The sequence below is a fragment of the Pimephales promelas genome, chromosome 20, assembly GCF_988280905.1.
Source record: "Pimephales promelas chromosome 20, fPimPro1.hap1.1, whole genome shotgun sequence".
NCBI lineage: Eukaryota > Metazoa > Chordata > Actinopteri > Cypriniformes > Leuciscidae > Pimephales > Pimephales promelas.
Window position 1 is genome coordinate 9,706,074 of NC_142788.1, and position 27,674 is coordinate 9,733,747.

A 27,674-nucleotide genomic window follows, 5' to 3' on the forward strand; every position below is an offset into this window, starting at 1 on the left:
TGCATATTTTCCGCACTACAAGGTGCACTTAAAAGCCTTTAATCTTCTCAAAAAATGACAGTGTTCCTTATCATCATTTTATACGGTAGGGGGCGGTAAAACTCCTAAGCGGTGAGCAGCCGGTAACAAGAAGTAGACGAATGAGAACGTCCTCGTCTCAGTTCTCGCGCATGCGCCAATAAGGAAGTAATGGAATAGTCGAATAAAGCCGTTATTTATGTTTTTTTCGCACAAAAAGTAGTCTCGTCGCTTGATAAACTTATAATTGAGCCGCTGTAGGCACATGGAATATTTAAACCTTTTCTTTAAGGACTTTCTGGGCCGTCAAGAGCCAGTCCCTTAGGCAGTATATCTAGGACTGATCCAGCTCTCAGATTCAATCAAAAATATCTTTATTTGTGTTCCGAAGATGAACGAAGGTCTTACGGGGTTGGAACAGCATGGGGGTGAGTAATTAATGACTTAATTTTCATTTTTGGGTGAACTAACCCTTTAAGCCAGGTTCAGACTGTCAGTCCTGATCCGATTTTTGAGCATATCCGACCGAATTCGATCATTCAACCATTTCTGGAAATCTGTTTTAGTCTGGCCACTCTAATTGGATTTTGCATGGTTTCTTGCCACTTTCTCAAGCCATGTAAAATGTACTATATGAAAAATGTTATAAAATATAGAACATAAAGAATATAGAACATACAATTTTCTATTTTCATTATCATTTGTTTTGTCCTTTCCGGATGAAATATTTCATATTATTGACAAACATCAAGACCCTAAAATGTATTTATGAATGCATGTGAATGATCACAAAATTCAAGATATGGGAGTTAGAAAATGTATATATTTATATCATTTTATATAGTTAATCAATATCACACGAAGAGTGCCATTTCCGTTTTTGTCCTCCAAAAATCAGCATGATTATAGTTTTATAAACAATAATTTAATTACAACTACAAAATGTTGCAGAATAATGTCATATATGAATCAATAATAGCCTATAAAGCACCAAAATGTTCTTTTCTTGTCATTATAGAACCTTTTTTTAGCATAAAAGGTTCTTTGGAGTTGAGTAAAGAACCCTATGCTACATATATAGAACCCCAATGAACCCTTTTCTTCTAAGAGTGTATAGTCGTATACTACAGTTTTCCCTAAAGTGTTTTTTCCCCTCCCCAGGTTGTCACAAACAGAGAAACACAAGAGACTTTGCTTTGCATTGCATTTGTGTTTGAGGTGTCTACAAGTGACCACGGAGCACAGTATCACGTTTACAGACTCGTCAAGGACTGAATGACCGCCGTGCGAACAAAAAGAGGAAAAGAAAGTTCGACAAACCTGAAGCTCATAATCACACAATCATGGACAAAACACAAACCAGGATCCTCTGCACTAGGTTGTGTTGTATATTTAGTCGTGTTCCTTAAAAGGAAAAGAAAATGTACTTTCAGGGATAATTCTATTTCTTCCTTTTTGCTTACCGGTTTTGTGAGAGGAGAGGTTTTGGAAATCTGTGGTTGGTTAATTCTGATTATGACCCTTGTCATGTTTATGGTACTAGACTCTGAAGGCACAAAGGTCTTTTTAAAAGTGAGCGTAAGCGAATAGGAAAGGAATGCTGATTAATACAAGTCTTTCTCTAATCAGGAACTTTGTGATAGCATATGTTTGTTCTGACTGTCATTTTTTCACAATCTTTGGTTTAGACGCAGAAGCCTGCTACCTCTGACCTTTGATCGGGGTTCAGATTGTGCCCAGAAGGATGAGAAAGTCTTGTAAATAGGATTTTTTTTTTTTTTTTTTTTTGTATAGGAAAAGACACTGAATGTTTGTTGTGATGGAAAGCGCAAGTTACATGAATGTTACACACTTTTGCAGGTTTTGCTCTCGATTTGGCTTGATTTTCTTGGAAAGTGCAAATGTGTGAGTTATATCTACCTCCTGGTGTTACACAAAGTGTGTTTGGAGCATTTTTACTGCTGCGTTTTGGTTTAAAAAATGGAAGCTTGTGTCTGCCATGAAAAAAAAAGGTAATTGCAACATTTTATCTCACAATTCTGAGATAAAAAGTCAGAATTACGAGGTATGAAGTCCGATTTGTGAGGTATAACACAATTTCGAAGAAAAATATATATTCAATTGTGAGAAAAAAGTCTGAATTGTGATCTTACAATTGTGAGAAAAAAATGGAAATGTTTGAATTGTGAGAGATACTCAAATTTTTGAGAGAAATGAATTGCAGCATGTAAATTGCTCGTGAGAAAAAAGTTAGAATTCTGATAAGTAAAAAGTCTGAATTTTAAGATGTGGACTCGCTTTTGAGAGAAAAAGTCAGAATTGTGAGATATAAACTCGCATTTGTGAGAAAAAAGTCTGAATTGCAGCAGGTAATTTGACATTTGTGAGAAAAAAGTCAGAATTATCATAATTTGCAATTGCTAGAAAAAAGTCTGAATTGTGAGATATAGACTCGCTTTTGTGAGAGTCAGAATTGTGGGAATTTTTTAATTCTGAATTGTAAGATATCATTTTTTTTTTTTGAATTGTAAGAGTCAAAATTGTGAAAAAAAACTCACAATTGGCAGAAAAAAAATCAGAGTTGTGAGATATAGACTCGCTTTTGCGAGAAAAAAGTCAGAATTGCTGGGCATTTTTTTTTTATTTTGAATTGTAAGATATCATTTTTTTTAATTGTAAGAAAAAGTCAAAATTATAAAATGTCAAAATTGTGGAAAACTCACAATTGACAGAAAAAAAAACAGAATTGTGAGATATAGACTCGCTTTTGTGAGGAAAAAGTCAGAATCGCGGGGCATTTTTTTTTTTATTTTATTTTTATTATTTTTTTGAACTGTGAGAAAAGTCAAAATTGTGAAAACTCAATAGTCTGAAAAAACTCACAATTGCCAGAAAAAAGTCAGAATTGTGAGACATAGACTCGCTTTTGAGGAAAAAGTCGGAATTGCGGGGCTTTTTTTTTTTTTTTTTTAATTGAGAGAAAAAGTCCAAATTGTGAAAATTCAAAATTGTGAAAAAAACAAAAAAAAAAACACACAATTGCCAGGAAAAAGTCAGAATTGTGAGTTATAACTCTGAATTGTGGAATTTAAATTTGTGGAAAAGTTTGAATTGTGATGACTCGCTTTTGCGAGAAAAAAGTAGAAAAGTTTGAATAGTGAGATATAAAGTCAGAAAAAAAGGAAAGAAGTCTGAATTGTGAGATATGAACACAATTGCGGATTTTTTTTATTTTTATTGTCATAAAAAAAAACTCACAATTGCAAGAAAAAGTCAGAATTGTGAGAAAAGTCACAATTACTTGTATATTTTTCCCCTCCTGGTGGAAACAAGCTTCCAGATAAAGCCATTTAACCATAATGATTATTGTGAAAGACAGTACATATGCATGGTTTTACTCGATTGCCCTCATCTTGAGTGCCTTATCACTTTTGTGTCTACACTACCTTCGCCATACTGGTGAGTAAGCAGGAACATTCAGTAGATCAGGTTACATAGTCCAAAGCAAAAGAGGGCAGATACACTATTTTCTAATGGGGTTATAGCAAGACGAAACAAATCTCAGCATAACACTTGCTTTAAATTTCTCAGTGTTTTTAATATAAGAACTTTATGCTAATTACATCATTGCCAAAGCAAATACTCTTAACTAGGTGCTTGAGTATTTTCCTAACAAAAACATTGTATTTTAATGTAAAATTGTAATATTTCTCTTATTCTTTTTTTGAGTGTGGTAAGGCATGTCATTGGTCAACAGGGGATTTTGAACAGCACAAAGTGAAATTAACATTTAATTCCATATCAAAATGTGCAATAAGATCCGGCCTATTCCGATCCACGTGTTCTTCTCAGGTCCTTTCAGTAGTGTAGAAACACTCTAGGTTTGGATTTTTAGAATATACGGTATGTGGATTCAATACTCTTTTTATTTTTTATGATCCACTCATGGCATCCAGCTTGGTGTTGGATTTTTTATCGATTTTTATTTCGTTTTTTTTTTTTTTTTTAACCCATCACCGTCAGTGGTTCGTACATATGATTTTAAAGACGAGCGCCTTGACACTGCGTCGGACGTAATCAGTGACAATCATCTGATTATTTATGGCATCATATTTTGGTACATTTGTATGCATTATGAAGAGCACACGTTGCATAAAAAGGACTGTTTATTTAGTTGTACATTGAAGACTAATCTGTAATATCTTAACCAAAGAATCGAATGTGAACCGCATCCCCCACAAAACCCAGTCTTGCCTTATTGTGTGCTTCTACAACATTTTAAAAGAAAAATCATGCTTCTGTGTGAGAGTGTGTATTTGTGCACTTGAGTGCATATCTGTGTGTTTGTGTGCGTGAGAGAAAAAAAAAATTAATTTTGAAATTCTACAATGTATATTTTAAGAATGTTACAGGAAAGGATTTTATGTCTATTTTTTTTCCATCTTTATTTTTATTTGTTTTTTGGCTTTGTTCCAATATAATTGTTGTTCTGGTTAATATTAAATAAGGGTTGTAATGTCAGTGTTTCATGTATTTGCCAATTAAAGTGACACTGGAGCCCTGGAAGCTAAAATCTCATCATTAAATCCAACAAAAAAACACATTATTAACAGGTTTGATTCAAATAAAACCAGGTAAAAATTGCTCTGTAAGGTAACAATTTCCGGTTTTCACAGTGTACTTACTGGGGCATAAAATGTATTGTAATGTAAGTTATTAATCTTAAATATTTTTTTTTAAAAGTGATTTTACATATACATATATATATTTACACATATATATATATATATATATATATATATATATATATATATATACTAAAAAGTTGTGCCCGCTCTGTGCTTGATTAAATTATCATCTAATTATATTGCGTGAATAATGGAGTGCCACAAGGATCTGTGTTAGGACCTCTGCTATTTCCAATATATATGCTGTCGCTTCTAAATATTAGAAAAAACATGGAATTAGTATCCACTGTTATGCTAATGATAGTTATCTATTTCATCAAAATCATCTCTAAATTATCCAAGTTGACAGAGTTTGTTAAAGATACAATACTGGATGACCTGTCATTTTCAGATAAGACTGAAATATTACTTATTGGACCAAAAACCTGTACACAGAATATCTTTGCATTTAGAAGGATGTCCTGTTACTTGATTTTTCACATTTTGACAAAGACTTTGAGTTTAAAGGTCCCCTGATATGAAATGTTCATTTTCTGAGGTTTTTTAACATTAATATGAATTCCCCTAGACTGTATTTGGTACCATCGTGTCTAGAATTTTCAATCGGTGTAAACCGAGCTTTGGCTATTTTTCTCTTCTCCGTCTGCATCTCAGACGCGCTGATCTAGAATCTCCCCCTATATAACGTCATTTAGGGGAAAGGTTACTCCCCTTTCTCTGCTTTGCCCGCCCAGAGAATTTGGCCCGACTGAGAAAACAAGCTAGGAACAGGAAGTACGAACATGCGCAGGTGCGGTTTTATTTTTTCCTAGAGAAAGGAGATTTGAGTTTTTCCTCGAGAAATATCATGGCTTGCAAACGAGCGAAGCATGGCAGTTGCTCAGTGTTCGGATGTACAAATGAACACAAAGGTATTTTTTAGTATAACCCCGGAAACATTATAAAATAATACAAAAAACCCATGTTAGGGGGCCTTTAAGGCAGGCACACTTCCTGTTTGGGTAAGTTCCACTCAAAAAGTTCAGTCTGAACCAAACCATTTAAAATCATAAGGTTGTGGTACAAATATAGGCCCAATCCTTATCTGTCGGTTTGACTGAATGAACTCTACATTTTCCTTCATGTTCTCATGTTCAGACTTAAAGAGAATAAGGTAACACTTAGTCATTTAATGTGATGTGATGACAATATGTTCTCCTCAAATCCTCACGTCTCTTTCCAGGTTTGTTTTCCCACGGATGCTTTAAAATGTTATAGTCTCTTTTTTACTTCTTATTAGCAGTGTTTGCTGGGATGTTTATATAAAGCAAGTATAAACTATATTTATTTTCTCTTAAAATGATGGAAATCAATGAAATATTATCACTCAATGTTCCGAGCTATTGTAGTTATTGCTTTTTACACTTTCAAATTTACTTTTAATGTTAGATGTTGAAAGGTGTAGAATAGCCTAATGTAATTTCATTGTAGCCTACACATTTTTTTAAAGCTTATTATTGTGTTCAAAGTGAAAATTTCACTGCTTGTTTACAGTTTAACAAAAGTTACTCCCATAATTCGCTCAAAACGGCATGGGGTTTAGGAAAAAGGTAAATAGCTGGGAAAAATGCGGGATTAAATGAGTTAACTACATTACCCACAATGCACGCAGGTGTTTACAGTATGTCATGCGCATGGGCTACGTTGTGCTCTGTAATGTTAGGTGATAGACTAGATACAGTGGAGGTCATTTGACGGGACGATGATCGACCACTCGATGCGAGAATACGGTCACGCGCTCGGAAAGGGAGCTCGCGGCGAGCGCGAGGCGATCGACTGTAGCCTAGTGCGCGCGGAGCATCGATCCGAGTGTCAGTCCCATGCAGGTATTTACATGACCAAAGAGAGAGTAGCTTATAAAGTAAGCTTAACACCATTTTGGTGAAGCTATTGTAGGTTTATAACCCATTAGATAACGTAGATCAATATAAAATATGATTGTAAATACTTTTAATAAATGAATACACAGTAGGGTTTCAAATGTCACTGAGTTTGGCTGCTTTGTGGATTAGTTTAAGCTCCGCCCCCAGTGTTTGTGTGTGCGTGTAGTACACTGGGCTTTAAAGCGCACTCAAATGACTCTCGCTCCCAGGAGCCGGTGAAGCCTGAGCTGCGCGGAACCATGGCAACAGAGCGGCCCTCCAGACTGCGCGTGTTCTCTCTCAACTGCTGGTGAGCGACACGATGATGCTTCCGCGTCGAAATGACGCGCTTATATGTAGGCTATACTATTATAAGCGGTGCGCAGCGTAACAATGTTCACTTCTTTAAATGGGTCAGAAACATAGCTCGCTGTATTTATTTATTTATTTATTTATTTAAATATGCATGGGTTTGCTTATACGAATATTTTATGAGTTTGTTGCACACTTCTAAAAGTACAACGCGCAGCTTTGAAGAAGATAATGTAGTAATTTTATTAATTAATTTAAAGTAATTAAAAGTAATATAAATTGTATAAAGTAATTTTTCCTTCATATTTGAGATTTAACTAAATAAAAATTTTATTTTTGTGCCATAAAGTTATATTTCATAAATCTCTATTCTTGTGTATTTGGTGATGTTGGTAAAGTAAAGTTGATTTAACTAATAAATCAACTGAACTTTAATATATATATATATATATATATATATATATATATATATATATATATATATATTGGTTCCTCATTCATTCACAGTTGTTTCTGAGCTTTAGCAACATAATACAATCTCATTTTCTTATTCGAGCATTTTTCCAGGCCTTGAAATGTCACAGAAATTAATAAAATTATATAAAGTACTGTAGGCCTATACTTTTTTTTTCGGTAACACTTTACAATTAGTTTACATTAGTTATAAAACTTAACTAACAATGAACTCTTCATTTCTCCCAGTACATATTAATCTTTAGCGTTAGTTAATACAAATACAACAGTTCATTGTTAATCTTAGCTCAAAATAATGTAACAGATTAAATATATATATATATATATATATATATATATATAATATTAACCGATGCAATTTTTGATTTTAATAATTCAATTAAATTCAACTTTATTTCCAGAAGGTCCATTAGAGAGAAAAACAATACAACAACCTACACCAAATTACATGCAATACAACACATTTAAAATAGAAGATTATGCCAATACTTTCTCATAGATGCAACATTTGCCCCATACCTTAAAAATATATTAGTAAATGTTGAAATGAACACAAAGTAGAACTAATAAATAATTATTTTTCATTGTTAGTTCATGTTAACTAATGTAGTTAAATAATGTTAACAAATATGGAACCTTATTGTAAAGTGTTGACATTTTTATCTAGTTATGCTCAGTTTAAAAAATATATATTTTATTATTATAATCTGCTCTCTTATAAATGGTTTATAAAAATCCTTATGAAATGTTGTAAGAGATCAGAAAATATTTGCATTGTGTGTATATATATATATATATATATATATATGTATGTATGTATGTGTGTGTGTGTGTGTGTGTACACACACACACACACACACACACACACACACACACACACAAAGACACACACATACTCACACACACATGTGCTGTAAATTGTATCTGTTTAGCAGCAGTCTTTGCTAGTTGTTAGTGTGAAGGGTAAAGAAGCACATGAGCGGTCACGTGTGTGTGTGTGTGTGTGTGTGTGTGTGGGCCTCCCGCTCTGCTGATGCCAGCACTGTCAGCACCATGTTCCAGAACAACAGCCCAAACTTCAGCAATTGCACATTAATGCAGATTGTTACTGTACAGCTGAGACCGAAAATGTGGTTTTCAATACTTCCCCTGATTTAGATGACGCATCACTTATTTAAAGTGTGTATGAAGCTGTGAACTGATGAGGTCAGCTGTGTTGACGTGGAGGATAACGACTGCATGTGTGTGCAGTTATGGAGGTTTTGTTCTGTATGTGGGTTAGAGGTTGATCGCAAGACTTACAGTGACTGTGGTTTGATGCTTTTCAGGGGAATCCGATTCCTCAGTCAACACTGCGCACAACGGTATGAGATGATCGGGGAATTACTGGACCGAGAGCAGCACGACATCGCCCTGTTACAGGAAGTGGGTATCACTGTGCACTTTTAACACACTTACCATCAAGGTTTCATTCAGCCCATTGCCCTCGAGGCTTTAGCACTTCATTTTGCACTATTTCCCTGACGAATAACACCAGGTCTTAACATTCCACCAAAACTTTTTTTTTTTTTTTTACTAATCTAGGTAATTCTTTCACATTGTTCTATAGGTATGGAGTGAAAAAGATTTCCTTTTCCTGAAGGGAAAGCTGTCCTCCTCTCATCCCTATACTCACTATTTCAAGAGGTCAGTTCACCTCACTATGACATGGAGGGACTGTGAATGATGATCTCTACTTCAAAGCGATTGGGATTTTGTAAGAGAGACTTTGAAACCTTCTGATCAGCGATCAAGCGGCTAGACGCTCTTCCACATTCCTGAGAAATGCATAGAGAAAAAAAAATAGATCCTGGTCAAAAGGCGGGAAATAAAATCCCCACATAAAGGGATCGTTCACCCAAAAAAATTTAATTCAGTCATCATTTACTCGCTCTCATGTCGTTCCAAGCCTGTATGAGTTTCTTTCCAACCCCATGATAGCATTCTTTCAGGAAAAGACCAACATTTAAGTTTTTATTTGCTAAAAACAAACTAACAAATTTGGTGTGTAAATTTTGGTTATAAGACACACAAGAACCATTCTGCATTCATTTGAATGGAAAAGAGCGGGTTGGACATTCTTCAAAAGTTCTCTGGAAAAAAATAAAGGTTTTGGAACAACATGAACAATTAAATCAATTATTGTTTGTGGGTGAACTGCCCATGTAAAGGTACTGTAAGTGATTTCTGAGAAACAGAGAGTGAGCCAATCAGCAGTAGGGGGCGTGACCACTCATGATGGGGTCGGAGAGAGAGTGAGCCAATCAGCAGTAGGGGGTGTGTCAATTCATGATGGGGTAGGAGAGAGAGTGAGCCAATCAGTTGTAGGGGGCGTGGCCACTCATGATGGGGTAGGAGAGAGAGTGAGCCAATCAGCAGTAGGTGCCGTGACCACTCATGATGGGGTAGCAGAGAGAGTGAGCCAATCAGCAGTAGGTGCCGTGACCACTCATGATGGGGTAGCAGAGAGAGTGAGCCAATCAGCAGTAGGGGGTGTGGCCACTCACAATGGGGTAGGAGAGAGTGAGCCAATCAGCAGTAGGGGGCGTGGCCACTCAAAAGCACTTTCAGAGCCCTGGCTAAATGATACTACCCGAGCGATCAGACGTGCCTGCCGGCAAGCGGAGAGAAGATGGAAGAAGGACAAACTCAGAGTGTCATATGAAATCCTAAAACAATATCTATCTGACTATCAGAGAGCCGTAAAATTAGCAAAATCGGATTATATCTCGAAACTTGTTGCAAACAATCGGCATAGGCCGCAGGTGCTTTTTAATATGTTTAATTCCATTACAACCCCTCATAGCGCTGCCCCCATCACGCCGTCAGTGGATATTTGCAACTCGTTCCTAAACTTCTTTGTTGAGAAGATCTCTGCCCTTCGATCGTCTGTAATTAGTGCCTTTGATTATGATCCTTCTGTTCCTCCTATTTGCCCCGCAGTATTGGATCACTTTGAACCTATATCAATCTTCTCCTTATCTGAGGTGGTCACCCATCTGCGTCCTACAAATTGTCCTTCAGATAGCATTCCTTCTCGCTTGGTTAAAGAAGTCTTTGAAACTATTGGACCATGTATTTTAACATTGATAAACACTTGCCTTGTTTCTGGTTATGTTCCGTTAGCTTTTAAACATGCGGTTGTCCAACCCTTACTAAAAAAGGAAAATCTAAACCCCTCTGTTCTCTCCAATTTTAGGCCTATCTCCAAACTGTTTTTTTAATCAAAAGTCTTAGAGAAAGTAGTTCTCGCACAGCTGCAAACGTTTTTAATTAATAATAATGTGTATGAAAAATTCCAGTCCGGATTTAGATCTTGGCACAGCACGGAAACGGCGCTCTTGAGAGTTTTTAATGATTTAATCTTAACTGTCGACTCAGGGGACTCTGCTGTCTTAGTACTCCTTGACCTCACCGCCGCCTTTGATACGGTGGATCACTCAATTCTCCTGTCGCGGCTGGAATATTGTGGGGGGGATTAAGGGTACGGCGCTAACGTGGTTCCAATCGTATTTAACCGATAGGAGCTTTTCGGTCCATCTTGGGGACTATTTTTCTAAAACGACTCCACTTACCTGTGGCGTCCCTCATGGTTCTGTATTGGGCCCTATCCTATTTTCTTTGTATATGCTACCATTGGCCTCTATCTTTGCGAGATATGATGTCTCTTTCCACTGCTTTGCAGATGACATTCAAATTTACTTGCCCCTGAATGTTAAAAAAAAGAGAACACTGCAGCCGCTGTTTGATTGTTTTTTGGAAGACATCAAAACTTGGATGAATCTTAATTTCCTCAATCTAAATGCCGATAAAACAGAGATCATGGTGTTTGGACACCACGATTTGCTGGATGGAGATTCCCTCGGCCCTCTGGCTGCAAACATTCGCTCAAATGTGAGGAGTCTTGGCGTTATGTTAGATGGTGCATTTAAACTTGATAAGCAGATATCTGCCACTGTTAAATCATGCTTCTTTCAGTTGAGAACAATAGCCAAGGTAAAGGCCTATCTCCCTAAGGATTTGGAGAGGGTGATAAATGCTCTTATAACTTCTCGCCTTGATTATTGTAACTCCTTATATGTGGGCCTAGATAAGTCATCAATCCAGCGTCTAAAGCTAGTTCAAAATGCCGCTGCCCGCGTCCTGACAGGAAAGAGAAAGAGGGATCACATTACACCAGTATTGCGTCAACTTCATTGGCTCCCGGTCGATTACAGGATCAATTTTAAAATCTTACTCCTAGTTTTTAAATGCCTAAATGGTTTGGCTCCATTGTACCTAAAAGAGCTTCTCCATGTCCATACTCCAGCTAGAGTGCTTAGGTCTGCCAATGTCCTCCTCCTAGATGTGCCTAGAAGCAGACTTAAAACTAGAGGTGATCGCGCCTTCAGCGTAGCTGCTCCGACACTGTGGAACAAACTGCCTCTCCATATCAGAACCTGTCCAGCTATAGAATGTTTTAAATCATCGCTAAAAACTTATTTATTCTCCTTGGCGTTTCATTCGAGTTAGGTTTGGTATCCCTCTTGACAATTTTATAATAATCTTTGTTTTTATCTTTTATGCAAATATTATTACTCATTTATAGAATATTTTAGTGCTTTATTATTTATCGTGTGAGTCTTGCATTGTGGTGTATCTATCTTGTGAAGCACCTTGGTCAACCTTGGTTGTTTTAAGTGTGCTATACTTAAATAAAATTGAATTGAATTGAATTGAATTGGCCACTCATGATGGGGTAGGAGAGAGAGTGAAGGGGGTCGCACACCGGGCGCGCAGCGCAGCGCCGCGCCGCGTTGCGTCGCGCCACGTCTAGAACAATTCACAGGTATCGCACACCGGACGCGCAAATTCTATTCGCACGAGCTCAGTTTTAAGTGAATAAAATAGCTGATGTTTGAACGTTATTAACCAAGTAAAAGTGTCTATCACCTTGTTAAGTCTGTTATTTTGTTGTAACGTTATCCGTTGTCTAGGCAACTACTTCATTGATTACTCCCTACTCCTTCATACTACTCCCTACTTCATTGACGAGTTTTTCTTCGTTCATTTCGCTCCACTGCTACGCTACAGAAAGTACCTGAAGTGTGTTGTGACCTGGTAAATCCAATAGGTGGCTCTACACGACCGTGAACCACGTGAGGCAAACCTTACATCGCATGCATTAATATTTCGCACTTATGGGTTTAGACTGCTAGGCTACTTAATAATAATAATAACCCAGTTAGTGTATGGTTAATATGATAGAGTACCTATTGAAAAATGGATTTAAAAAGGCTATGTTTGATAAAACTATGCAAATGGCGCTCTGTGGCGCGGCAGGGTTTTGAACACGGTCCTGAGCCGTAGCTGGGCGGCGCGGACAGACGCCGAATGGCGCCGCCGGTGTGTGTACACACATAGAGAATAATGTGTTAGAATTTTGAAGACATGGCGCTACGCGACGCGGCGCTGCGCTGCGCGCCCGGTGTGCGACCCCCTTGAGCCAATCAGCAGTAGGGGGCGTGACCACTCATGATGGGGTAGGAGAGAGAGTGAGCCAATCAGCAGTAGGGGGCGTGGCCACTCATGATGGGGTAGGAGAGAGAGTGAGCCAATCAGCAGTAGGGGGCGTGGCCACTCATGATGGGGTAGGAGAGAGAGTGAGCCAATCAGCAGTAGGGGGCGTGACCACTCATGATGGGGTAGGAGAGAGAGTGAGCCAATCAGCAGTAGGGGGCGTGGCCACTCATGATGGGGTAGGAGAGAGAGTGAGCCAATCAGTTGTAGGGGGCGTGGCCACTCATGATTGGGTAGGAGAGAGAGTGAGCCAATCAGCAGTAGGGTAATAAATGCTGTAGAAAGCGAGATGGCTGAGAGACATTACAAAAGAGAAAAATTATTCAAAAGAGGAATATCACTGGTTATTATCTGGTTATTATCATTTCTGAGAAACACTGTTGAAAGTGGATTAGACCACTCATGATTGAGGAGGAGAGAGAGTGAGCCAATCAGCTGTAGGGGGCGTGGCCACTCATGATGGGGTAGCAGAGAGAGTGAGTCAATCAGCAGTAAGGGGGTGTGTCCATTCATGATGGGGTAGCAGAGAGAGTGAGCCAATCAGCAGTAGGGTAATAAATGCTGTAGAAAGCGAGATGGCTGAGAGACATTACAAAAGAGAAAAAAAGAAAATTCTTCAAAAGAGGAATATCACTGGTTATTATCTGGTTATTAGTGGGCGTGACCACTCATGATGGGATAGGAGAGAGTGAGCCAATTAGCAGTAGGGGGTGTGACCACTCATGATGAGGTAGGAGAGAGAGTGAGCCAATCAGCAGTAGGGGGTGTTTCCACTCATGATGGGGGAGGAGAGACAGTGAGCCAACCAGCAGTAGGGTAAGAAACACTGTAGAAAGCAAGATAGCTGAGAGACATTACAAAAGAGAAAAATCCTTCAAAAGAGGAATATCACTGGTTATTACCAGGCAAGAGCTTTATGACACAGGGTAATATTAGAATATGCTTTCCAGTGCTAGAGACCTAAGCGGGAAGGCCTGTAAACGGACAGTGAGGTTCTGTTTTTTCTGCTCCATACGTGAGCAACATTGGTTTTGCTGTTTCACAGCATCAAGATATGCTGTTGTTATACTATTAGCTATAGTTACAGGACAGTGTTGAGTGTCATTGTTTGTTTTGTTTGCCATTTGTTCGCCAACCTCGTGTTATTTTTCGCTAAGCCTTATTTTGCTTCACTTCAGCTATGATAAAGAGACATCACTCTTGCATTGCTTTTTTCTGCATTGTGTGGGCGGAGCAATGAGGGGAGGGCTGTGTTTGTTTAAGTTGATCTTAAATATCAATAGTGTTTCTCAGAAATCTCTGCACCTTTAAGAAGGTTAAAGTCTTATTTTGAGATATCTGATTGAATATTGCATCATGAACTGTGTATCTTCAGTCCACCTTTATGTCTTATCCTTAAAAAAAAAAAAAAAAAACATTGATCTTATGGCATGCAATCAATAAAGCTGAATTGGCAGAATTTGTAATCAATTAACTTATCTAGGAAGCAGCACTACTGCAGTTCCTAATAATACTAAAATGAGTGCAGCTGTCTGCTTGCTGGTGTATACATAGCTGATTGTGTGTATTCATAGACGAGAGATCCCTAAAGGAAACTGTTATTTTGTATCTGATACGCTGTGTTGTGTTTTCAGTGGAGTCATTGGCAGTGGTCTTGCTGTCTTCTCCAAACACAAAATCCAGGACGCTCTGCTCTACCAGTACTCTCTCAATGGCTACCCATATATGGTAAGTTATTTTAGGATATTACTGTAGCTATACTGCCATCAGACATTTTTGCATAATGATGCTAAACAATATTTGCCTTTTTATCCTAGGCACTAATTTCTTAAATGCTGTAGCTGTGCTAGTTTCATTATTATCTCATTGTGCTTCATAATAAGTTAACTCTGCAGTCTCTTTCTTCACACATAAAAAAAAAAAAACTTAAAATGGGTAAAGTTAAAGGGATACTCCATTTGTTTTGGAAATAGGCTCATGTTACCTCTCCCCCAGAATTAAACAGTTGAGTTTTACCGTTTTCAGATGTATTCAGCTGATTTTCTGATATTTAGAAGAATATCAGTAAACAGACAGTTTCTGGTCTCATTGACTTCCATAGTATATTTGTTTCCTAGTTCCTACTATGGAAGTCAATGAGACCAGAAACTGTCTGCTTACTGATATTCTTCTAAATATCAGAAAATCGGCTGAATGGATTCGAAAACGGTAAAACTCGACGGTTTAACTCTGGGTGAGTGGTAAAATGAGCCTATTTCCAAAAAAAGTGGAGTATCCCTTTAATTTACCATTTATTTTATTTGCTTAATTGTTGTGTAATATGTCTCCATGTTGGGGGTCTGATCACACTATCAAGGTTTATTTTATGACAGTGAGCTAAGAAACATTATTGCTTAGGAAAAACTGGGACATCAAAAATTATGTGATATTTTATGTGTGTGTGTTCATCTCAGCTGCGCCATGGCGACTGGTTTGGAGGCAAAGCAGTTGGACTGGTCATTGTTGACGTTTTCGGGTTAAAGGCGCACGTCTATGTTACTCATGTAAGTCACAGTCTCTAAAGTCTGATCTGGCTTTGTGTTATTCGTGCTCAGTCGAGTAACTGGAGACGATGCACCTTTAGTAATGATACTCCTTTGCTCTCAGTTGCATGCTGAGTACTCCAGGGCTCAAGATGAATACCTGCCCCACAGAATAGTGCAGTCCTGGGAACTCCTGCAGTTTGTGCGGTAAGAGAATGTGCGTTTTCTAGACAAAATAGGTCACATTCCTTCAGCAAACTCATATCGTATGGGTTCTTTAGCCACACGTCCTGTGGAGCGGATCTGGTGATTCTGGGAGGGGATCTGAACATGCACCCTCAGGACCTTGGGAACCGTCTGATTAGATCCCACACTGGCCTCAGAGACTGCTATACTGAAACTGACATGTTTGATGTGAGCGCACTTCCTTTTATATGTGTATTGAGTTTGTTTGTGCGTCCTGTTTTTCTCTGAAGCATCACTTTCTGTTGCTCTCGGCAGGGCTGTGAAGATGGACACACGCTGATAGCTGACAACCACTTCACAAAGAAGCAGGATCTTATTCCATTTGAGAAGGGCATCAGGATTGACTACATTCTCATCAAGGTAAAATCATCTCAAACAATAATCTTACAATTTTATTAGTGCTGTCAAACTATTAAAATATTTAATTGTGATTAATCGCATTAATATCATAGTTAACTCGCGATTAATCACACATTTTTATCTATTCTAAATGTCACTTGATTTCTTTTTGTCCCATTATTTTTTTTCTCATTTTAATGCTCTTATCAACATGGAAAAGTGGATCGGCTTGCTTTGTGCAAATGTTTTTTTTTATTGAAAACAGCATTGGCATATACTGTGTTCAAATTCACACTAACATTCTCACTTGGAGCAAATAATCTCTCACACAATGTAACACTATCAATAAAAGTGTGAAAGAAATACTGACTAGGTCCTGATATTAATGAGGCGGCGAAGAATTCGCATCAGCTCTGTGTGTGTGCTTGGCCATCATCAAGTGGTGTTTCAGACTGGACGTGCTGCGATGATGATCGCTCAGTTCACAACGACAAAACACTCAGATCACTTTGGTCTTGTCAATGGAACCATTTTCAAGTAAATTTACCAAGTAAACTTTCCATTCAGAATCTTATCGGAATCCATTTCAGTGTCTCGCGCTCATCATCCACTCAAAACGCAACGTTAACCAACTATTTTGCCGGCTCGCAAGTCCAAACGAGTCTGTGTGGCGTGCCTGTTGTTTTGTTTCCGGTCTAGCTAGATCCGCTTGCGCTTTGGTCGACGAAGCAACAAAACGTCCTCGTGCGGCACGCCATGTGTTTCATAACGCAATGCGCACAGCGCCGCAAACTACAAACAAACTACAAAGTTTACTAGGCCAAAAGACCGTTAATCGCGTGAAAAAAAATTGACGCCGTTAAAATTGGTTTGCATTAACGTCGTTAATAACGCGTTTAACTGACAGCCCTAAATATTATATATTATAAATTAACTTCAATTTCGAATGAACATAGATGTTATGTTAAGTATTCATGCTTGCTCTTCGATATAACATATTTAACATTAGTGTTTGTGTTTCTTCTTCTTGTGAAGGGCTCCCATAGAGTGAACATGAAATGTGAGTCCCTGTCCACTACCAAGGGTTCAGTGTCTGATAAACCCTTCCCGTACTCTGACCACGAGGCCCTGACTGCTGACCTGGCCCTGCTACGGTCAGAGGACCGCAGGAACGGTGAGTACAGAACCTCACAGATCAGTACAACCAAGGAAACCCTGCTGGACTGCTGCATAGTGTCGGGCCAGATCCGGGCCCAACGCGTACCAGATGTGGGCCGGATCTGAGCCGGCTGGGGCTGGGTAATAAATATCGATTTCTCGATATTATTCGATTCTCATTTTTACGAACCGATAACGATTCTTAAATCTCAAGAATCGATTAGTCATCCTGTTTCATTTGAATGAATGGAACATTGTATCGCGGCTGCGCGCATCCAAGAAATCGCAATAATCTTTGTCCTTTGTTACTATTGATATGAAACAAAGTCTCAAATTTCAAATTACGTTCAATTTCTTTAGAAATTCAAAAACATAAATAACGTTTCGGCGTTGTGGCGTGAGATCGCTCTGGCGCAGCTCAAGAGAAACAGCAGCGCTGATCTCTCTTCCGGCTTAATAATACCAGTCACAGCGCGAAATAAACATGAATGAGCATCTGAAAGTGTGTTAAAGATAGAGTACAACTTATCGAAATCCATATCATGTCACATTGATTCGCTCAATCAGCCATAGTTTACAGCAGTTAAAGGGATACTCCACTTTTTTTGGAAATAGGCTCATTTTACAACTCCCTCAGAGTTAAACAGTTGAGTTTTACCGTTTTCGAATCAATTCAGCCGATTTTCTGATATTTAGAAGAATATCAGTAACCAGACCGTCTCTGGTCTCATTGACTTCCATAGTAGGAAAAAATATATAATATGGTAGTCAATGAGACCAGAAACTGTCTGGTTACTGATATTCTTCTAAATATCAGGAAATCGGCTGAATAGATTCGAAAACGGTAAAACTCAACTGTTTAACTCTGGGGGAGTTGCAAAATGAGCCTATTTCCAAAAAAAGTGGAGTATCCCTTTAAGAGATTTGATTTCCTTGAGAAAATTTGCCATTTATTGTAACTGATATCCAAAATAATCAATATTGAATCGAATCGGAATCGAAATCAAATCGAATTGCAAGCTTGTGAATCGAACTCGAATCGAATTGTGAAATTTGTGTCAATACCCAGCCCTAGAGCCGACACTATGTTGCTGTCTGGGTATATCCACACCTCACACTCTCACGACGGCTCTTTATTGTTGGTGTGATATTGTACAGCTTGAATTGTAGGAGAACATTTTCTTTCCACAATTATATTCATAGTGTGTTTAGGGGTGGATGATTACTTTTACGCTGCCGTTCAAAAATGTGGAGTCCTTCAGTGATAACAGTAATGTTTTGAAATATTATGATCATTCAAAATAACTCCAGTCTTCAGTGTCACATGACCCTTCAGAAATCACTCTAATATGATGATTTGATGCTCAAGAAGCTTGTATTATTATTATCAATGTTGTAAGCAGTTACAATGGAAAGTTCAAAAGAACATTTGAAATAGAAATCTTTTGCCAAATAAAAGCATTATTTAAAAAAAACAAACAACAACAACACAAATATTTAATGTTCACAAACTTTTGAACAGTAGTGTAGTTTTAGTGTGTACATTTTGTGTCTTTTCTTATGTTTTAACCATCTCACAAATGAGTATGGCTTCTTATGAGACCCGATTGACATCAGCAATGGCATTTTGATATTATTTTCCTGGTAACACTTTAAAATAATGGTCAGTAGTTAACAAGTAGCTATGCAGGAAGTAATAGGTAGTACTGCATTAACACCGAAGTTAATACTATTAACTAATATGGAAGCAATATTAACTAATCATTAAGTAATAGGTAATTAGTTCAAAGGTAGTTCCTTGGTAGGTATTTGATTGTTACTAAAGAAATATATCCTCATTGAGAACTACTTGTGAACTAAGAAATAATAACCAATTAATTACTAATCACAAAAGTAACATGTCTAAAAAGTGAACAATTGTGGGGGTTTTACTCTTAACATGGTCATAACATTTCAGAAGCATGTGCCTCAAATGGGTTCTTTGTTGAAACCAGTTTATGAAGTTTATATATCCTCCCAAATACATTAGCTAGGTTGAGATTGTGACCACTACTCTTGCCAGGATGGACGCATGTTCTCTGTTTATTTAAAACTTAAACATAAAATAATACTAATAATGACAGTTTTTAAAAAATAAACCTTAAATAATTAGGAAGTGATGCTGACATTCTCATGATTGGATTAGTTCACTATTATGAGCTCTATTGAATGTCAGTCACATATATCTCAGACTCCAAAGACCTATAACTTTATGTTACAGTAGCTGCCTGAGGAGGACTTCTCTTTAGGACATCAAAATAAACATTGATGTTCACTTGTCAAAAACAATTAGCATCTTTAATGAAGAAATTGGCTGCATTTATGTTACGATAAGCGCAAAACCACATCTTCCAGATTACAGTGTTTGTTAGAATATTAGTGCCTCACAGAACCTGTACAGTATGTGTCAAATATAAAATTAAATTACTTGTATCATTTGTGAAAAACATGTTAACTCCTCAATAACTACTTAAGCGTTACCTTGTTATCCCACAGGAACTACTAGTGATGTGGCCCATTATTTTAAAGTGAAAAACATGTTAACTCCTAACTAACTACAAGCGTTACCTTGGTAAAGGTACTCAAGGTAACGCTTGTAGTTAGTTAGGAGTTAACATGTTTTTCACTTTAAAATAATGGGCCACATCACTAGTAGTTCCTGCGGGATGACATGTTAACTCCTAACTAACTACAAGCGTTACCTTGTCATCCCGCAATGTTTACACAAGGTAACGCTTGTACTTAGTTAGGAGTTAACATGTTTTTCACTTTAAAATAATGGGCCACATCACTAGTAGTTCCTGCGGGATGACATGTTAACTCCTAACTAACTACAAGCGTTACCTCGTCATCCCGCAATGTTTACACAAGGTAACGCTTGTAGTTAGTTAGGAGTTAACATGTTTTTCACTTTAAAATAATGGGCCACATCACTAGTAGTTCCTGCAGGATAACAAGGTAACGCTTAAGTAGTTAGTGAGGAGTTAACATGTTTTTCACAAATGATACAAGTAATTTAATTTTATATTTGACACATACTGTACAGGTTCTGTGAGGCACTAATATTCTAACAAACACTGTAATCTGGAAGATGTGGTTTTTCTGCTTATCGTAACATAAATGCAGCCAATTTCTTCATTAAAGATGCTAATTGTTTTTGACAAGTGAACATCAATGTTTATTTTGATGTCCTAAAGAGAAGTCCTCCTCAGGCAGCTACTGTAACATAAAGTTATAGGTCTTTGGAGTCTGAGATATATGTGACTGACATTCAATAGAGCTCATAATAGTGAACTAATCCAATCATGAGAGTGTCAGCATCACTTCCTAATTATTTAAGGTTTATTTTTTAAAAACTGTCATTATTAGTATTATTTTATGTTTAAGTTTTAAATAAACAGAGAACATGCGTCCATCCTGGCAAGAGTAGTGGTCACAATCGCAACCTAGCTAATGTATTTGGGAGGATATATAAACTTCATAAACTGGTTTCCACAAAGAACCCATTTGAGGCACATGCTTCTGAAATGTTATGACCACATTAAGAGTAAAACCCCCACAATTGTTCACTTTTTAGACATGTTACTTTTGTGATTAGTAATTAATTGGTTATTATTTCTTAGTTCACAAGTAGTTCTCAATGAGGATATATTTCTTTAGTAACAATCAAATACCTACCAAGGAACTACCTTTGTACTAATTACCTATTACTTAATGCTTAGTTAATATTGCTTCCATATTAGTTAATAGTATTAACTTCGGTGTTAATGCAGTACTACCTATTACTTCCTGCATAGCTACTTGTTAACTACCGACCATTATTTTAAAGTGTTACCATTTTCCTTTATGTTTAGACGTGATTTGTTGGGGAAGTAAATGAGGAAGCAGGGACAAAAGCTACATGCCAATATATTTGTCATTAGGAGTTATGTGTGTGATTCTTCTGCACATTGTTCGGTCAAATACCATGTGATGGACGACCTATATGAAATTTTAAAGACAATTTACAAACCAATGACTTTACTTTAATAGTTTACACTAACTTTTCTTTGTCCAGTAACAAACAAGACTTCAGTGAGTCCTACAAAAAAGCTTAAAATGTCCCCAAAGCAGCATTCTGGTGGTGCACAGGTGCATACTGGTGACTAAATGTACATTCATATAAGGTAGATAGAGGTATTTAGTGTCAGTTGTCAAAAAGGAATGTAGGGAAACTGGTATACAGGACTGCCTACAGCCTACAGAATAGTGGATATGTGCTTGTTATATAGTTATGGTATGTCGGTTTTACTGGTTTGAGTGTTTGTGAAGTATCACAGCAACCCCTATCCTTCCAATATACATCACAGTTGCATTATTGTGCATAATGAGGTCAGTTTAAAAGGTTAGGCACCCAAAAATAATAATTTACTCACCCAAAAGTCACCCTAAGCGTATACGACTACGACTATCTTCTTTCAGCCAAACACAAACGGACTTCCCGGACTCTTCCAAGCTTTAAAATGAGAGTTTTTCAAGCCCATAAAAGTGCATCCCTCCATTATAAAAGTAATCCATACGGCTCCAGTGGGTTAATAAAGGCCTTCTGAAGCAAAGTCATGCGTTTTTGTAAGAAACATATCCATATTTATGACTTTATAAACTATAATCACTGACGAGTCTAGTTCTGGGGAAAGAGTGACCTCTGACCCGACTCAGGTGAGCTGATGAGATGTACATCTATCTCTTACAGCCTCTCTTTCGCTCCTGTTGAAAATCAAAGACGGCGCCTGCAGTGAATAAGGTCTAATGAATGTTTTTATTGTGTGTCCTCCAGCACTTCCTGTATCAGAGCGTATGGAGGCGGTCTCAGAGGCGCGTGCGGTGGTGAAGGAAGGCCTGTGTCTGACAGAAGCCCTGCGGGACAAGGCCGTGCGTCTGATGTGCGGTGCTCTCTTGCTCCTGCTGCTGGTTTTGCTGCCCTGCCTGTGCCACTGCTCCTTCACCACCACAGGGTTTCTGGGAGCCGTGTGCATGGGCGTACTCCTCTCTGGAGCTCTGCTCTACATGCTCTTCACCACACACATCAAAGTCCTGAAAGAGACTGAAGACCAGATGCTGCTGACCTCGAACGAGCTCCACGCTAAACTCGCAGGATGCAGAGTGTCTGGATCGTCATCTTCCGATGGCTCTCCAGAGCTCCAGCCGTCGAGTTCCTTTAAACGAGAGGAATAAGGTTGACCCCTAAGTCCCTGTTTACACCTGGTGTTAAAGGAGTAGTTCACTTTTGAAAAAACTTTTGCTGATAATTTACTCACCGCCATGTCATCCAAGATGTCCGTGTCTTTCTTTCTTCAGTCGAAAAGAAATTAAGGTTTTTGATGAAAACACTCCAGGATTTTTCTCCATATAATGGACTTCAGTGGGAACCAAACGGTTCAAGGTCCAAAAGAAACTTTAAGTACAAACTGCAAACTTGTTCAAAGGGCTTTAAATGATTCCAGATGATGAATAAGGGTCTTATCAAGCGAAACGATCGCTCGTTTTATACATAAATAACAAAGTTTAAGTTTTATAAGCTCAACCGCTCGCCTGTTCTGTAACGCACTCCTGTTCGAACTCGTTCATCAAAATGAACAAATCTTTTTCCGAGTCATTTGGTTCATTCAGCGAAAGAAACGAACGAATTGATTCGGAAAAAGATTTGTTCATTTTGTTGAACGAGGAGAGTCACGAACGTGCACCACAGAACAGAGCAAGGCGAGCATTTGAGCTTATAAAACTTAAACGTTGTTATTTTTTTTTTTAAAAAATGAGCGATCGTTTCGCTTGATAAGACCCTTATTCATCGTCTGGAATCGTTTAAAGCCCTTTGAACAAGTTTGCAGTTTGTACTGAAAGTTTCTTTTGGAACTTGAACCGTTTGGTTCCCACTGAAGTCCATTATATGGAGAAAAATCCTGGAATGCTTTCATCAAAAACCTTAATTTCTTTTCGACTGAAGAAAGAAAGACATGGACATCTTGGATGACATGGGGGTGAGTAAATTATCAGCAAAAGTTTTTTGAAAAGTGAACTAATCCTTTAAGATGCGTTTTGGTGGATCGAATCCCACACTTTCCTTTTTTTTTTACCTGGTGTTTTAATACGTCTCTTTTGTCCATTTTCAACCACTTCTGTCCTGATTTCTTCGAGGGGAGGGTCTATGGGCGGGGAAATGTATGGTTTTCAGATGTTTAGTTCTAATGGCGCTTTTCCACTGCTGGCACGGGTCGGTACGGCTCAGTACGGTTTGGCTCTCTTCGCTTTTCCACTGCGTGGTACGGCTCGGCTCGGCTCGGTTCGCTTTAGGTCGGTTACTTTTCCACTGCAGTTAGTACCGCTTTAAAGTGGGTGGGATTAGTTTAAAAGCAGTCGCTAAAGCAGTGGCTGTTACTGGCTTAAATCTAGCGGGTTTAGTTTCTCGCGTCGCAAATACAATGACGCTGGTAGTGACGATTCTGTCTGAGTCTGACCAATCAGTGATCTGGAGTTTCACGTCACATTTCCACTGCATAGTACGGTACGGTTCGGTACGTCTCACTTGTGGTGCTTTTCCACTGCATGGTACGGTACAGTACGGTTCGCTTCAGGTCGCTTTAAATGGTACCTGGTCTGTTGAGGTTCCAAGCGTACCGTACCGGTACTAAAATGTGACGTGAAACACTGCAGATCACTGATTGGTCAGACAGAATCGTCACTACCAGCGTCACTACTAGCGTCATTGGATTTGCGACACGAGACACTTTTTTAGCAGTATTTTTGTTTTGCTGCCATCAGCCTCATTTTAAACACATTTTTCCGTCTAGCAGTTAAAAACAACCACATACCGAGAATCAGGAACACCATCCCCTCGATAGTCTCCATTGTTCCTGTGTTGTGGGTTTGAAAATGTGGCGCTTTTAAGATGATGTCATGGCAGTAGAGGCGCGCGCAAATAACGATCAGTCCCACACACTTTGAAGGGGTACTACTGCGGTGGAAACGAAAAGCGATCCGAACTGTTCCGCGCCGAATCGAACCGTACTGAGCCGAACCGTACCGTACTATGCAGTGGAAAAGCGCCATTGGAACCTCAACAGCCAGGTACCATTTAAAGCGAGCTGAAACGAGCCGTACCGTACCATGCAGTGGAAATGTGCCATGAATGAGTCGAGCCGAACCGAGCCGTACCGTAAAATGCAGTGGAAAAGCGCCAAAACGTTCAGTACCGAACCGAACCGTACTATACCATGCAGTGGAAAAGCGCCATAATGCATAAAATAAGCTCACACAATTTAAACTAAATTGAATTTAAATTTGAACGCGCAGAGAGACAACGGGAAAATATACGGCGAGCATCAGCTTTAGTTTCTGCTCTGACAGCCACAAGACCAGACGAATGCTGTGTGTTATAAATCAGGAACGGTGAGAGAACAATGAGCTTGGTACGTTTTTCATCTTCAAACCAAACTTGGGTCTTCAGCCGACAGTTCGAATCCCGTCTGGCTAGTGTGCTTCCAACCCCAAACTCACGGCAATTCGTACGAATTTTATGAGGTGGCTCATTCGTATGAATTTGTACAAATGACCTACACCTTACCCCGCCCCGAAACCTATCCGTCACTGGGGTTTAGACAAATCGTACGACGTACGAATTAGCCAGCTTTACTCACTCGTACAAATTCGTACGAATTGATTGTAAGATAGTGTTTAGCGCTTCCCATGTTTACTCATTTGGTCAGTATGCGGAGGGTAGACGGTCTTTTGTGGCTGTTTGAACACATTCGACCACACGAGCGTTTACTCACCGAAAGCAATCCGGTCTAATGTGTTTTCAACTCCCTCTGGAAGTCGTGGAAAGTGGACAAGCTCAAAACTTGTAAGACTCGTTTACACCTGTATTTAGCGTCGTTCACTTGTGATCCGATCGACCAAAACGCATCTTATAGGCCTGTTCACACCGGGACGAATTACGTGTGCGATATTCGCCGACGCCTAACGCTTCGTGACTAAATAAAGGGCGCCAATGTGAGTGTGCACACCGACGCGTAAAACGTCACGCGTAATAGCGTAATTTTTTTTAAAAACACCTCGGGTTCGTTTTTTTTTCCGTTAGACGTGCTACGTCAAAAACTATCCAACCAATGAGATTGGCGCTTTTGCTCATGTGTTTGGAGCTTCTGAAGTTGCAGTAAAACACAACTTGGGGGCGCTCAAACACAAAACGGTCTTGCCGAGCACACATATGCAATGGCGAAGAAGATATACGCCAAGTAGAGACGCCGTCTCCACAGCCAGGAAGAAATAAGACGAGGAAGATGCAAGGCAAGATTAATGCTGGTCTCGTTGGTGTTAAAACATAAAGAACTATATGGCAAATGCGACAGCAACTACAAACATCTTCATAAAAGAGAACTGTGATGGAGTGGTATTGGAAAGCAAATTGGCGCCATCTAATGTCAGGGAATGGATTTGCACGTTCACTCGGCTCATCGTCAGCGAAAATTGCTTGGGTGTGAACACAAAAAATGCGCTGAAAAACGCTGGCGAATAACGAGCGCTGACATTCGTCCCGGTGTGTGCGGGCCTTAATACCAGGTGCAAACATGGCCTGAGTGCTGGTCCGGGATCAGGTTACTGTACCTCAGTGTTACTAGCTATTAGGATATAACTTGAAGAGCTGACCCGAGATCAGTGCTCTGAGGCTATACCTACCTCAACTCAGTCAATGGAGGCATTAATCATGACGGAGCTGCTGCTCTTTTGCATTTCAACAACTCAATATCTGGAAGGCTTGAATGGAAAGTTCGTTTTTACGAGGGCGAGTTATTTAGTTCTGTGCTTGTCACTGCTTGTAAAGACACTGCTTACTGATATTTTAATGTAACTCGAAAGAGAAATTTTTTTTAACGGTTTGTTGTACTAGCGTCACATTTTAGGCAATTATGTGGACACTGTTTTGAATGTCATTTCATCATAATCATGAATAAATAAATCACTATTCTAAAGCATTTTTATATTTACTGTAGGGTGTTTTAAATCATTCTATTTCTTTCCACAAGAGAGTGCTCTTGTGTGTAAGAACACAATTTAAGAAGACAACTTCTTCTCAACCCTAAATTCCTCAAATAAATTCAGCCTTTGTTATTTCATTGAATTTGGGTAGCAAGTTATTTTACACTCCTGTTTGATATTATGTGCTCATTATAGTAATTTCAATAACTGGTTAATAACTAGAGATTAACCCTTAACCTACCTAAACCTAACCTTAACCCATGTTTTTAACATTATATTACCAGTACACATACCATAAAAGAAAGTGACACAGACATTTGTATAATGAAGTAAATATATCTCGGATTTGTGGAAGTAAAGAGTAAACAATACCGATTCAGTTTCTAATTTTGTTTTTGTTTGCTGTGGTTAGCAAGCAATTTTTATTTTTGCTTCCATTTGGTTCCTGGGAAACTCTAAACTGGTTCCAGTGAAGAGACAAACAGCATCAACAACGTTTCCTTTCAATAAATTTGAAGGTAGTAAAAAGACAATGTGTTTTTTACCTACTAGTGGGTAGTTGACAAATAACAAATTTAGGTTAATATATTTATACAGTGTTATTCACATTAGATTTAATTATTACATTATATGATATTATATATTACTGTAATAATAATATATATATATATATATATATTAGTACAAATATTCTTTCTCATTTCGTAAATCTACATGCAAGATAATTATACACAAAAAAAATCATATTAATATTGTTTTAGCTCTATAGCTTCTGTAGGCCACATTGATATTTTATTAACTAACATAATACAGACTTCAAAAGCAACTGGTTAAAGATTGTGGCTTCTATAGGCTTTATTATATTTAATGAGTAGGGAAACCATTGCCATAAGTAATATTAAAAAGCAAATTAATGTTTGCTTTGTTAACAGCATGAGAAAGTAGTAGTACTGTCGGGTGTGGCTGTATAGGAAGGGATAATTATAATATGGAGTTACAACACTTCAGGCTTTCTTCTGAGTGGGAGTCATGGAAGGTGAAGCACTGAAGTGTGTGCGGGACAGTTATACCGTGTTGTTCTTCAGAGTGAATGTTTGGAATCTGTCACTTCGGTCTGAAAGATCTCCCATCATCCACAAGCATGAGAACACTGTGCAATCTATAACCGCATGCCACTTTCTAATGAACAAGTCTTTCCATGGATAGACAGAAATAGCAGAGTAACCATTCTGAGACTCATGCTATAAGATATTGAAAATAAAAAAATTACTACTAAATATGCAAACTTTTTGCATATGTCTTTTTTTTACAGACAGACAGACAGATAGATAGATAGATAGATAGATAGATAGATAGATAGATAG

At 38.3% G+C, this 27,674-nt stretch overlaps 2 protein-coding genes across 8 annotated transcripts in view; both read left to right on the top strand.

The window, feature by feature from the left end:
• Positions 1-4,584, top strand: part of tead3a (TEA domain family member 3 a) — a 69,434-nt gene extending 64,850 nt beyond the window's left edge. For all 7 annotated transcript variants that reach the window (XM_089124340.1, XM_039689920.2, XM_089124341.1 and 4 more), the window contains one exon: positions 1,180-4,584. In XM_089124340.1, coding sequence (XP_088980466.1) covers positions 1,180-1,293 — 114 coding nt within the window. In that variant the 3' untranslated portion in view covers positions 1,294-4,584. The remainder of the gene's footprint in view (positions 1-1,179) is intronic.
• Positions 4,585-6,374: 1,790 nt separating this feature from the next.
• Positions 6,375-22,608, top strand: smpd2a (sphingomyelin phosphodiesterase 2a). Its single transcript, XM_039689781.2, has 11 exons — positions 6,375-6,571; positions 6,838-6,917; positions 8,722-8,818; positions 9,003-9,079; positions 14,626-14,719; positions 15,445-15,534; positions 15,638-15,720; positions 15,795-15,927; positions 16,015-16,119; positions 17,134-17,272; positions 22,112-22,608. Exons 1-11 carry the CDS (start codon positions 6,566-6,568, stop codon positions 22,507-22,509), a joined length of 1,302 nt encoding a protein of 433 aa, XP_039545715.2. The 5' UTR covers positions 6,375-6,565; the 3' UTR covers positions 22,510-22,608.
• Positions 22,609-27,674: the final 5,066 nt, after the last annotated feature.

Coding starts and splice junctions, on each gene's coding strand:
- smpd2a (XM_039689781.2), top strand. Junction 14,720..15,444: donor TCAATGGCTACCCATATATG/GTAAGTTATTTT, acceptor TGTTCATCTCAG/CTGCGCCATGGCGACTGGTT. Junction 15,721..15,794: donor GAACTCCTGCAGTTTGTGCG/GTAAGAGAATGT, acceptor TGGGTTCTTTAG/CCACACGTCCTGTGGAGCGG.